At 37.3% G+C, this 12,934-nt stretch overlaps 1 protein-coding gene and 1 long non-coding RNA gene across 3 annotated transcripts in view; one reads left to right on the forward strand and one right to left on the reverse strand.

Moving 5' to 3' along the window:
- The window catches only part of LOC111347071 (uncharacterized), a 99,688-nt gene that overhangs the window by 33,568 nt on the left and 53,186 nt on the right, over positions 1-12,934 (forward strand). The window lies entirely within an intron of this gene.
- Positions 4,791-9,173, reverse strand: LOC111325181 (uncharacterized). The gene has a single exon (XM_022928934.2). The coding sequence runs from the start codon at positions 9,069-9,071 to the stop codon at positions 5,631-5,633; it is 3,441 nt and encodes a 1,146-aa protein (XP_022784669.2). The 5' UTR covers positions 9,072-9,173; the 3' UTR covers positions 4,791-5,630.

A 12,934-nucleotide genomic window follows, 5' to 3' on the forward strand; every position in this document is an offset into this window, starting at 1 on the left:
TAGATAATTCTTGACCACAACAAACTCCACAGAGTACTTCTTTCATGTTTTGGGATTGCACATAGTGATTCATGCCGTCCCAATGGGTTTGACGTGTGATCCATTCCACATTCGCAATAACTGTTTTCATGGTCGAATTGATTTCTTGACCTTCTGCGTGTTTTGTTGGGATGATGTTGATTCATGCTCCACAGCCAATCTAAAAGTTGACCTCTTTCTTATCAATTAACATCTCGGCATAAATTTCTTTGGTGAACTGGACAGCATGGACATCAGTTTCCTGAGAATCTAGAGCAACTTCAGCGAGAAATGCGATGTGGCTTTCTTCTGATGAGGGTTCCTCTGCCATTTCAGAGATCCTGTGAACTTTGCGTGATTTTGATTTCTTGCAGACACTCCTGAAGTGGTTCCGGCTACCACATCCGGAGCATTTCTGTCCCCAAGCAGGACACTTATCTTTCTGTAGTATGTTTAGAAAATAGTCTGCAAATGGTCTGGAGCGGATCCAGGGGTGGTTTGGGTGCCTTGGTGATTCAGATTGTGTCCGAATTAATAGTTTTTTAAAGGAGTGCAGGCTATGAATATTTTGATAGCAGTGATATTGATTTGAAACAAGTCTATTACAGCATCTAGGCTTCCAAGGCATTTGATGCAAATCTGTTAACTTAGTCACCTACTATTCTGAAGATAGCTAAAAGTCATATTGATAATTATATAAAGTGGATAAAGCCTAATATCAACCTTCAAGATAAAAAAAAATACAATTGCCAATTAATAAATGTTAAAAAGACACCATAAAAAAGTTTCTGTTAATTACTGACAAGGAATATTACACTTATCATTTAACAATATTAAACAAGGGAGTCCTAATGAACACATTTGAGTTCAAAATTCACTGAATCTCGTTATTTATTTTTATTTTATGACAAAAAACTCAGAGCTGAAGCTACAGTCGCAAAATGGAAAGAAGTGAATGTATTAAAGGTATGGTTAAAGATTTCTTAACTTTGGTGATTTACACTAGCTAGTGATGGCAATTCACATTGTTTATACATAATTATTAACCCCTATCACATATTTTTCCCTGGTATTAACTTTTTTCATGATATTTTTTGATGATATTTTTTCATGAGATTTTTTCATGAGATTTTTTCATGATATTTTTTCATGGTATTTTTTCACCCAGCATTTCCTTGAATAAACGCCCATGAACTACAAAGTGTCCTCATCTGAATAAATGCCCACCCCCCTAGACCATAATGTCAAACAACCACCACCCCTCCCCCCCTAAAATAAACCCCCTCCTCCTCTTTTCACTTTTTTAGGGATGCAATGAAAACCTGTTTCTATTACCACTTATTTATAGCTATTTAAGTGTCAACTACAGCTGAATCGGTACAGCAGAATAATAAGCTCCCCCTTCAATTAAGCGCCCTTCTCCATTAAACGCAACACCTTTCAGCTAAAACTTTTTAATAAATGCTAAGCACTTATTTGAGGAAATGCAGTTATAAAACTAAGCTATCACTAGACCACTAGTAATTACATGTCTTTTAACCTCATGAAATTGTTTTTTGGTCTTTGGAACACCCACTTGTGCTCGGTTATTTCAAATTGTACTTAAAATTAAGGAATAAGCCATTTCTATTATTGATTTGGAATCTTGAAAAGTTTTCTCTGTCATTTTTTAACATTTGCAACCTTCTGTTACCCAATATCATTGCTAATTACCCAAAACAGCATGTTACCTTGAATATAATATTAACAAATGTAAGAATGCACTGAAAAGAGCCAATGTCTGCATGGTCAGCAGTCAGATATGGATCAAAATCTCTAACGGTCAGACTATGTTTGATGTACCTTTACATAAAGTTTACAATCACTTTTCTGTTATCCTTTGTCAGACAGAGTCTGTTCCCATAGCAACATAGAACCAGCTGCTACATGCCAATCATTAGAGAATGACAGCTGTCAAAGATAAATAGAAAGCTGCTGCTGATCAAATGAACATAGCAGGAAAAAATGCCAAGCAAGCAGTAAGGTGTGTGCTTATCTTGTACAATGAAGCTTGTCTACTAGTGACAAGACATTACTTGCTTTCAATCTTGATGTAAGATGTGTGTTTATTTTGTATAATCCAGCTAGTATAGTTGTGGCAAAATATTACTTGTTTTCAATCTTGATATCAGGGCCCTTTGTTTTTGAACAGGTCTTGGTAATGAATCCTTTTGTCATAAATTTATACCACAACACCTTTCTCAGTATTAATTAATTATATTTGTGACTTATTAATCATCATCTTCTTTATCAAATTATGTCTTTCTTATTCATCTAGTTGTATTCAGGTTTGTAATGTTGGTGGCAGGAGTTAAAATACTTCGATTTAAACACATTCTGTATTCATCAAGCTTTACATTTGAAATAGTAAATAAAAATGTCCTCATGTTTAAAGAGGGATTATTGTGGTTTAAAAATTCATACTGACATGAAATTTTACCAAGTTGTTCCTTTTCATATTTGTTTAAAACAACTGCAATATTTAACTCTGTTAGCATATTTAAAACCATACATAAAGTGCTAACATTTCTGTTCAGAGAAAGAACAGTCTATCACTATAAACTTGTAGTGTAGAGCAGTGTGTAATTTATCTTTCAGTGAATCATTTATGTCTGCTAATTTGTTTCCTTTTAGGCAACTGCTTAATGGAGTGGATACACTGAAGTTCATATCACAACAGCTTGATTCTATTAATAGAATAACAGATGTTCATGTGTATTCAGAGAAGAGTTAACTCTTTGCAACCTAATATCGATATCCATATTTTCCATTCTCTTTTCCATGCATTTCCTTGAGAATGACAATGAGAACTTGTTTTAAAATCAAAGTTTCCTAGGTTGGCAATCATTTCCTTTATTCCCATGATTTTAATGAATGATTCAGCATAGTCACTTTAAGGGTTTTAAGGGTTAATATAGAGTGGTATACAATGAATGGTGATGGCTTGATACCTTACTGTTACCACCTAACACATGGCATTAGTCCTGCTCAGAATAGAGGTTTCTCCTTTTTATAAGTGGACTATTTTTAACAAATGATCAGTCTCAGTCAAAAAACAGATTTGATTGAAAATCCATGAGCTTGCAGCTAAGAAGAAAATTAACCAAGAAACTGCTTACCTCCTATGTTAACACTCTGCTTGTTTCCCCAAAAGAGAATTTTTTTGTATTTAGTGGAAAATATTTTGAATACTTACAGCTGTAGCTTTTAATAATAAATCTTACTGGAAATGAAAAATATAACTTATTTTTTCTTTGGATGATCCGACAGTTTTGTTTAAAAAAGTAAACTGGTTTGCAACACTCAGTGGATTTTATAAATATCAGATTCAAGAAACAAAATATATTTGCTAATGGTTGATAATGTAAATAATTCAGAAAATCAATATTCTGGTAAATGAAGTTTTACTGAAGTAAATGGAAAATTCTTGTTGTATATGTAGTAATTAGAAGATGCAGGCATTCTCGTGAAAGAGGTTGGTAAAGAAATGTCTTCATACCTCTTAACACATTTTTATCCCTATTGATGCATTGATAGCCATGAAAATATAGGCAATCTGTTCTGAAGAAACATCTTATTGATGCTAAAAAACAAATTAAAAAAATCTCCATGCCTCTTCTCTTTGATAATTTTGTCTTTAAATATGTTGACTGTTTTGTAAAGAGATATGTACAGCAGTAAATAGATGAATAGAGTTTGTGTTTTATCCTTTTGAGCCGATAAACATAGAAAGCAGTCCTAGGAGAGTAAAAACCATACAGGGAGGGATAATACTGAAATGAGATCAAAATTTACACATAAGTAAAATTCAATTTAAATTTAACCACTTTAACCTTGCCACAGCTTTTAGGTTCATGTTGGCCTTTTTTTGTAAACAATGGATTTGACGTGTTTTGCTTTTTGTATCCTGACTTTCACGATGATGCTTTTCTTGAACAAGAAGCATCTAACAACTAATCAAAAACAAATATACCATAGCTGATCCACTTCCTTCTTGTCACCTTTCTGATTTTCAGAATATTGTATTGCAAGGAGAAATTACCCATCGATGATTTGTGGGAGTGAAAGTGTTAATATTCTGAGGAGAAAATGAAGCTGAATTAATCTATGATGTCCAGCTTCAAAGAACACACCTGATTCTATGCTGTAACATACTTTTGGATCAGATTGAAAGATTATTAGGATAAAGATGTTTGAACACAGAAATTGCAATCACTTCCTTCTTCAGTCAAATTGTATAGAGAGTTTAGTATTCTTTCAAAAATTTGGAAAGTTACATTTAAATACTAAAGTCCTGTAAAAATCATGAAGACGGAATAAAGGTGTTTAACAAAATTAGAAGAGATCTCGAGGATTATGTTTTTCCAAAGCCGCAATAAGTGGAAATCTTTGTGAGGCCCCGCTGCCTCCACTTCCCATTTTTTTGTCATAGGGACTCATCTCTTTTCTTTGATTTTTCTGTTATTTAATTTGTGTGTGCTGAGGTCGATTGGTCTCATAAACCTTGCTTTAAAAATGTAAATAGGTTTTCTTAAAGTGGCCAGGAACCTACTGAAGGGATTTTTGATTTAAAATAGAGAAATGGTTTTTTTAAGAGGGGCTTCATACCCTCACCTTGAGACAGTTTCTCTGTTAAATTGATAAATTTGATTGATTTTGAAAAGGCCATACCCATCTCCCATAGCTTTCAAGCTGTGTCTAAATATCGGGGCTAAATATATCACAACACAAAGTTTAACTCACTTTACAATATTTATTCAACAATGATAAATGTGGGACTGGTTTTATTTACAAGCACTGGCAGGTTAAACTTTAGCTCTGATAAAGTCTGATGCATCATCTTCTGATTTTGCAGTAAAGCTAATTGTTATTTTATTATATCATACAAGTGACACACTATAAATGCGTAAAAAAATGACAATATTTACAACCAAAATAGAAACCTCCAAAAAACTGTTGCAATTACTACTACCACTACCCTATAAAAAAAGCCTTTTGTCTTTCAATGCGAGATACTGATTTACAATCTGGTTATATATTTTTTCTTAGTTTTTGCAACACGAGTGAAACAACTTCAACCGGTTCGCTTCAATCAAAAAAAAAAAGGGTGAAAAGAAAATCTTGGTATTGTACAATGTAATCTCTACCGTATTAACTCATCTGATCCGCTTATAATTTTCAAAAGAACTTTAATAACTTAAACAGAAAAGTACTCGCAACAAACAGAAGTGATCAAAACATACACGAGCATGCAATGAATTTAGGATCGAAACTAGGCAATCATGAAAGGTCCGAGACTTGTCTGTTCTCTCTGCCGTAAGCTTTGTGTTTTTACTTTAATGTTATTGGTTCATTTCTCAAAAAAGACAAGATTGACATCCTTTGCTGTATATAAAGATGTCCATTGGTTCATTTTTTTTATCATTTCGATCCTGTTCTTGCTGGTGCTATCGTTTCTCAGCTTACATAGTTTGCTTCCATTTATGCTTTGAGTTGTTGGGCCGTAATTTGTTACTGAGCTGGTTACCTCACAGTTATTTGAATAGTAAGTGGCTGACGTAATTTTTTACAATTTACAATTGGAATTGCTGAGGCTTAAAAAAATAGAGCTGACACTTAGACTGACTATTGCTCGCTAAATTTAATGTTTGTTGTTTACCTGCTTCTGTGATGTTATTGTCTGTGAGGTCTAACGTGCGTAGCTGACAGTTGTTGTGTGTAATGGCATTAGCCAAGTGCTGTGCTCCTGTGTCTGTGATGTTATTGCCTGTGAGGTTTAACGTGCGTAGCTGACAGTTGTTGTTTGTAATGGCGTCAGCTAAGTGCTGTGCTCCTGTGTCTGTGATGTTATTGTCTGAGAGGTTTAACGTGCGTAGCTGACAGTTGTTGTTTGTGATGGCTTTAGCCAAGTGCTGTACTCCTGTGTCTGTGATGTTATTGTATGTTAGGTCTAACGTGCGTAGCTGACAGTTGTTGTTTGTAATGGCATTAGCCAAGTGTTGTGCTCCTGTGGCTGTGATGTAATTGCGTGTGAGGTCTAACGTGCGTTGGTGACAGTTGTTTGTAATGGCGTGAGCCAAGTGCTGTGCTCCTGTGTCTGTGATGTTATTGCGTGTGAGGTCTAACGTGCGTAGCTGACAGTTGTTGTTTGTAATGGCTTTAGCCAAGTGCTGTGCTCCTATGTGTCTGATGTTATTGTCTGTGAGGTTTAACTTGCGTAGCTGACAGTTGTTGCTTGTGATGGCATTAGCCAAGTGCTGTGCTCCTGTGTCTGTGATGTTATTGTATTCGAGGTCTAACGTGCGTAGCTGACAGTTGTTGCTTGTGATGGCGTCAGCTAAATACTTTGCTCCTTCATCTTTCACTTGATTCCATGAGAGGTTTAACCAGCTCAGTTGAGAATTCCTACATTTTAGCAATTTGCAAATCTCAAAGCCTCCTAATAGCCCCGTGTTATTTTCACGCAAATCTATATGTGAAATTCCTCGCACATTCTCCATTACATTTACTAACGAAGAACAATCAACAGCTGTGAGGTGACAACGAATAAAATTTACAAAATTAAAGTTACTTTGTTGTAGTTTCCTCTGCACAACTTCGGTCATTTTACTGGTTTCGTTTATGCATTTTAACAGTGTCACTGCTAATTCTCGTTCGAGTTTAGTCGGCCAGTAGGTCACTGTCGTTTTCTCTACATTCTCTGTCAAGTCGTTGTAGAGTTCGCTTTGTTTCTCTTCAGTTTTCACGGGAAGAAGGTCAGTAAATATATCACTCGGTAGGTTTTCTTTATCATTCATTAATCCTGCCAGGAATTGAAACACAAGCTGCCACTTGCCGTCTTTAATGTTTTCGGAAACAAAGTTCCTTAATTCCGTTTCACTCATGTTGTTTATCAAATACTTTGCGGCAAAAAACTCCTGCATTGTGAGGTGAATGAAACAGAATTGTTTCTCGCATTGAAGCGGTTCGTCTTTAAGCGGTCGGTCGGGCAAGCGATGAAATAAAGCGCTGTCTTCAATTTCCTGTACTTCCTTTCCTCCAAGGATTAGCTTTCCTTCTTTGATTCCATCAAACGCCACTCTTTCCAGTTTCTTGAAATTGTCCAGCACTTCATCGGGCAAATCATCTGAATTAAATTGTTCGCCAGTCAAATATTTCTCGGGGACTTCTCTCGTGTGTTTATAATAAAACACTTTCACTGCAATCTTGTAAATGCTTGTTAATTTGGAAGGGAGGGTAACGTGAGCGGAATCGTCGAACTGCAGTATTTTTAACAGACTTGAGCACATGATGAAGCTGTTTACCGGGACATAGCAGAGCGAAAGCAAATTCATGTTGCTGCTGATGTGTCGCCATAATGTTTCACCTGCTTCCTTGTCATCTCCAGCAAATTTGTAGACATATTCTTCAATTTGTTCTGACGAAAAGCCCAAAACCTCGAAGGTTTTGTCGAAGGGAAGGTGCTTGATGCTCGACACAGCCGTAGGTCTTGTAGTGGTTAACACTGAAGCATTTTTAAGAAGTCCCCCTTTAACAAGCCACTGATAAAGAGTTTGAAGTGGCATCTTCTCTTCAATGCTTCTGGGACGAGTGGGCGGCACGGCCATCTTTTCGTTCTGTTTGAATTCATCAATTCCGTCAAAAACTATAAGAACACCTTCAGGGTTCTTTAGAAGGCGTTTCCAGACCTCGTCATCCAGGTGATTTGTGGGGTGATATTCTGACTGAATCAGAAGTTCTCTGAGGCTTAGGTCCTCGGCCGAATTGAAACTTCTGAATTTGACGAAGAAAGCAGCATCAAAATGGATTATGGCACCAAATGCCCAGTCTCTGAGAAGTTTGGTACAATAGAAAGTCTTACCGATTCCGGGTCGACCGACGATTAAAACTTTCTTACTTTCTTTATTTAGGAGGTCTTCTGGGCTTTTTGGGTTTGAAGTGTTCTTGCGCGACCTTGGATACACTTTGAGTTGCTCCTCTCGGTTTCCAGTAAAGTTATACGTATCTCTGTTGGGAATAACCACGAGATTTGTGTAAATCTGATCTAGAGTTAAGTATTTAACTGCTGTTCCTTCGCCTGGATTACCTGAATAAAGTGGTTGGAGTTCAAACAGTTCACGTGTGTGTTCTATGATTATTTCCTTCGTTTCTGCAATGAACAGTTCAAACTTTGATTCTTGGTTGAACTGTTGAGGCTGGCTTTCCACTAGAGGAACATTTTCTTGTCCGTTCCTTCCGACTGATTGTGGCGACTCATCCTGGGGAGCATTTAGATGAGTTCTTCGAAACTTTGAATTTTCCATGAAATCCCTTTCTATGCATGCCCGTGACAAAAGGTAGACTGTTTCAATCACAATACCAGCAACAAAAATTATATTCACCCAAAGGAGAGCGTTCATCCCGAATCTTTTCGTTGTCGCTCGTCGATTGCGACATTCGTGTAGAGTAGAGTTTGGTGTGGCGTCCAATGAATTCCATGGCTGATTGGTTCCATCAGTTAAATAACAATTAAAATTCGAAGAAAACTTTAGAGGATAAAGCAGTTGGGTTTGTAGGATGATGAAAAGAACTCCTAAAAGAATTCTCGTGGATAATTGAAAACAATAAGCGATGTATAGCTTGTATCCAGTTGGTGATGGGTTCTCTTGGTCGAGCGGCTGTCTCTCTGGATCAGCGTTCTGCCGGTTTCTTCGAGGCAGTTGATTGACTGTATGTCTCACTAATTGGGAGTAACTAGCACAAACAACTAGAATAACGACGAAATTAATGAATACAAACCAATAGATAGGAAAACCGAATTTGTTGTGTTGCTTTTGGTATTGTTCAAAACATCTTTCTCGGACGAGTTCGATGTCTTTACTCTTCTCTCCGCTACAGCGAAAATCGAACCTGGACTCGCTGCTTTCGGCGAATATGGCGACGAAGGATCCACCGATAATTATCCAAAACACCACTGCCACATAATGTAGTTTACCGAATGTCTTTGGCGCTAAAAATTCCAAGACTTTTTCCATTGAAACTGTTGATATTCTTATTCTCCTCGTTGCAATGCTGATCAGTTTTCTGAGCTTCAATGAACAGCTAATATGACCTTCGGTATAATTATCACAGAATGAGAGAACTTTCATTTGATTGGCTTTTCAGAGTTCTTTTAACTGTCAAAAAGATAATGGATTCTTTCTACAAACTAAGGCGTGGACATCTTATCTGGGTGGTAATTGTTTGGAAAGGAAATTGTAACCCGTGTTTGATTCAAGTAACTATTGGCTAAGATTTTGCATGTCATTAGTTTCGAGTGCGGCGTGAGTTTTCTTTGTTGATCCCAACGTGGGTTAGTGAAGCAAAACTCTTGCAAATCAAACCAATTGACTTACGTCGTGAAAATAATTTCCTGTTTTGATCAATGTCCTCATCTCACCATGGTAGGTATCAGTGACTGAATAGAACTGCTCAATCACGTCCTTCATCGACTGAAGATTTGTGACTATCATAATTCCCATTGCTATTACGCATATGGATTTGGAAGTCTCTTTCACGTGTTTTCGGCTAAATCCGTCACGCGGGTAGCATTTTAACGTTTAAATGGACCGAGACGAGTTATTGTCGAGGCCCCAGTAAAACGGAAAAAGATGGATGCTAATATCCAGCAATTCGATCGAACAGGCTTGGTCAATAACAGGTTCATGCTGTAGCAAGAAATACTTCGACGTAATAAGAATGACCTGTTTATTTCGAAGTTTGTAGCTCAATAAACCCAAGAATCGTTTAATGTGCTCTTTGTTCTTCGCTTTTTTGGCGACTCCATTCTTTTCCTTGCGCGCGATAATAGCGGGCGATCCAAAGCCGGCAAGATGAGCCCGCGGCCCACGTAGCCAATCAAACAGGCTATTGCGCTCCTTATGTTAAAAGAGACCGACATATTTAATTCACTGGCCGATAAAAACTGGTGTCATCCATGAGACAAAGCTCTCGAGGTCACACACTAGGAGCCTAATTAGGGGCAGTACGCTTTTCTTCTTCGGAAACTTGTGTTCATGTATGCCACGTCACGTCAGAAATAAGTTCATTTGTAAACAATTCAGTACACTAATAATACTCTTGCTCGAGCTTTTAAATTGCTGTAAGCGATTTCTCCCCCCAAAAAGTAATATCTTGAGTTCCTCTCGGCCCAAACAAATAACCTGGAACGGGCAGATACTCATAAGTTTAAGAGTGTGTATGCTGACTATCTTTGGATAATTGCTTTCACCATGATAGTTTTATTTGTTTGCACGCATGCCACAACTGCTAATTCGATCAGAACTTTCGTTTCACTTTCAAGAACTGTCAAAAAGGTCATGGCTTATGAATAGTATCGTTTACTTTTTTGCATAAGAAACATATAACAAACATATAATTAAAACGGATACAGATTTTGTGTTGTTTCAGAAAATAGACTTGACCTCTTTCTCTCCACCCGCCTCCCTTTTTTTCATTTCCACACCATATTACCCTTCTCCTTTCTCTTTAAAATTCACCGCAGAACCCGTGAAGAGTGTTCCCTGGATGCCAAAGGGTTTTTATTTTTAGCAGCGAAACGACTGACAGTAAGCGGCAAAGCCGCGATCTTTGACGACAACGTTAGTGGTTTCGCTTCTAAAAAAAATAATAAACCATCTGGCACCCAGGGTATGTAGAGCACTGTAGACTTGAACTTCAGCTGTCAAGCCTAGAGCGCTAATGTAGGTTATTTTGCCTCTTGAAGCCTGCTAAACTCTAAGCTACTAGTTTTCATCATTTTTCTGTGGCAATTACTTCGAAATAGATTTGTATATCTTACTTTTAGACCCTAAGACACCAGGGTGTGATGCAGGTCAATGATTTCGTCTTTTGACGCCAGACTTATTAATGAAAGAAAGATTTTAAGGTTTGATGACAAGATGATATGGCAAGAATTTCCATATTAGGCTAATCTTTGAATCGTTAAACTCCTGCTCAGGAATGAGCCCGGAAAACTGGTTTGCTTTGGCTTTCATTTGCTTAGATTGCTAACAATAAGAAAACGAACTATTTAGAATTTTTGTGGTGTTATTTTGTTGTAGCTCTCAAGCACACTTCACTTGGTGTTGCCGAAAATTCCGTGACACTTGAGAAGCACGCGGAGCCAAACCCTTTGGACTGCACGTGATCAGTTGTTCCACAGTTTAAGAGGACACTGTGATATCTGATAGATCTGGCACCAGATCGCACCAGATTGATGTTTGGCAGAACGAAAAAAAAAGAGCTTTAGGACAAATATTGAGCTGCTTATGACCTCTTGAAATTCAGACCCCCATGACTCGGACAAACATCCTCCGATTCTGTGAGCGGTCATAAGTGTGATAAAAGAAAAGTATACCAATGAAGGGCACTTCGCTTCAATATTTTCTGGTTTAACCTATGAAAATGACTTTCCCGGTTCGAAATTTAAGTAAAGACCAAACCGAACAGCTAAAATGGAAGTTCAGAGGGCCCTTTGTATTTCATTATCAAATGAAATATGAGATGGGTGTGTCAGAAATGTCAACAAAAGGAAATACCGCAGGAACCGTCAACACCGTTAAACACAAGGATAATCACAGGAAGCCCACACAAGCGGCGTGTCTGGTCGTTTGTTCGAAATATAAAGAAATGTATGGGAGAATATTGAAGAGTCGTAATATCGTAAACTTATATCAGGAATGTCTCTGTTAGGCTCAAAATAAATGTGAACCTACCTCACTTGCTGTGTATTGTCGTTTCTGTGGTTCTAAATGGCGAATTTGAGCGATTTGGTAGATTCTGCGTTGAGAGTTGCTTCACGTTAAACACAAAACGCAAAATCTAGCGAATCGCTTAAATTCGCCATTTAGAACCACAAAGACGACAATACACAGCAAGTGAGGTAGTTTTACATTTATTTTGAGCCTTAACATAGACATTCCTTGATATAAGGTTACGATATTATGACTCTTCAACATTCTCCCATACATAACAGACATGCTGCTTGTGTGGGCTCCCTGTGGGATCATATCTCTCTTTGCCGCCTTTCTCCTTCAAAACGAAACTTTTATGCTTGTAATTGGAAAACGAGGCGATTTTTTGCGATGAGGCCACTTAAAATAATCTTCTTAAATAATAGATTTTACCGCGCGAGAAAATAAGACCATCCCGAAAAAGTACCACCACAAGTGCTGTCTTATATTGATAGATAGATTGATAGATCTGGCGCGTACTCAGAATTCCCGGAATGACCGAAAGATAATAAATTTTTAAAAAACTAAAGTAAATCAATCAATAAATAATAATATTGATGATTAAAAATAAATGGCAAATTTCAAACTTAATTAAATAATTTACTACGAAATTTTTCTTTAAGGGTCCAAAAAAACAAAAAAAAACCACTTACCGGCACTGTTCATGGAGATGCACGTATAAGAATTAAAAACATTCTGCGTCAGGCCAGTAACCCATACAGCCTAAGCGACGAAATATTTCTTCTCTCCCTTACCCCTGGATGGGTGCTAGTCCATCAAATGGTTACTCACCGTTTTAAATTCGCCTCCACCCATTTACACACCTGAAGGATGCCTAGGGCGCCATGACCATTAGGCCGCCACGCTTTTCCAGCCGGAACCATTGCAGAAGATTAAACAAATGCAATCTTTCCAATTAGTTTAATAGTTAAACTGTAGAAAGCTCCGAACTATTAGAAATTAATACTCTACCTTAAATAATTATTAGCCACACATTGGGAGCTATCCTGCAAAGCAACAACCAATAAGACGTGTTAAAATTGATCGAGAGATCGACACCTTTTCGCGTTTATTATAAATACCTTGAATATATACCTTTGAATATAACCCTTGTACTGATGGAT

The sequence above is a fragment of the Stylophora pistillata genome, chromosome 6 (assembly GCF_964205215.1).
Source record: "Stylophora pistillata chromosome 6, jaStyPist1.2, whole genome shotgun sequence".
Taxonomy (NCBI): domain Eukaryota; kingdom Metazoa; phylum Cnidaria; class Anthozoa; order Scleractinia; family Pocilloporidae; genus Stylophora; species Stylophora pistillata.

Excerpts from the sequence above, each read along its gene's own strand:
- LOC111325181 (XM_022928934.2), bottom strand. The coding sequence starts at position 9,071 with ATGGAAAAAGTCTTGGAATTTTTAGCGCCAAAGACATTCGGTAAACTA.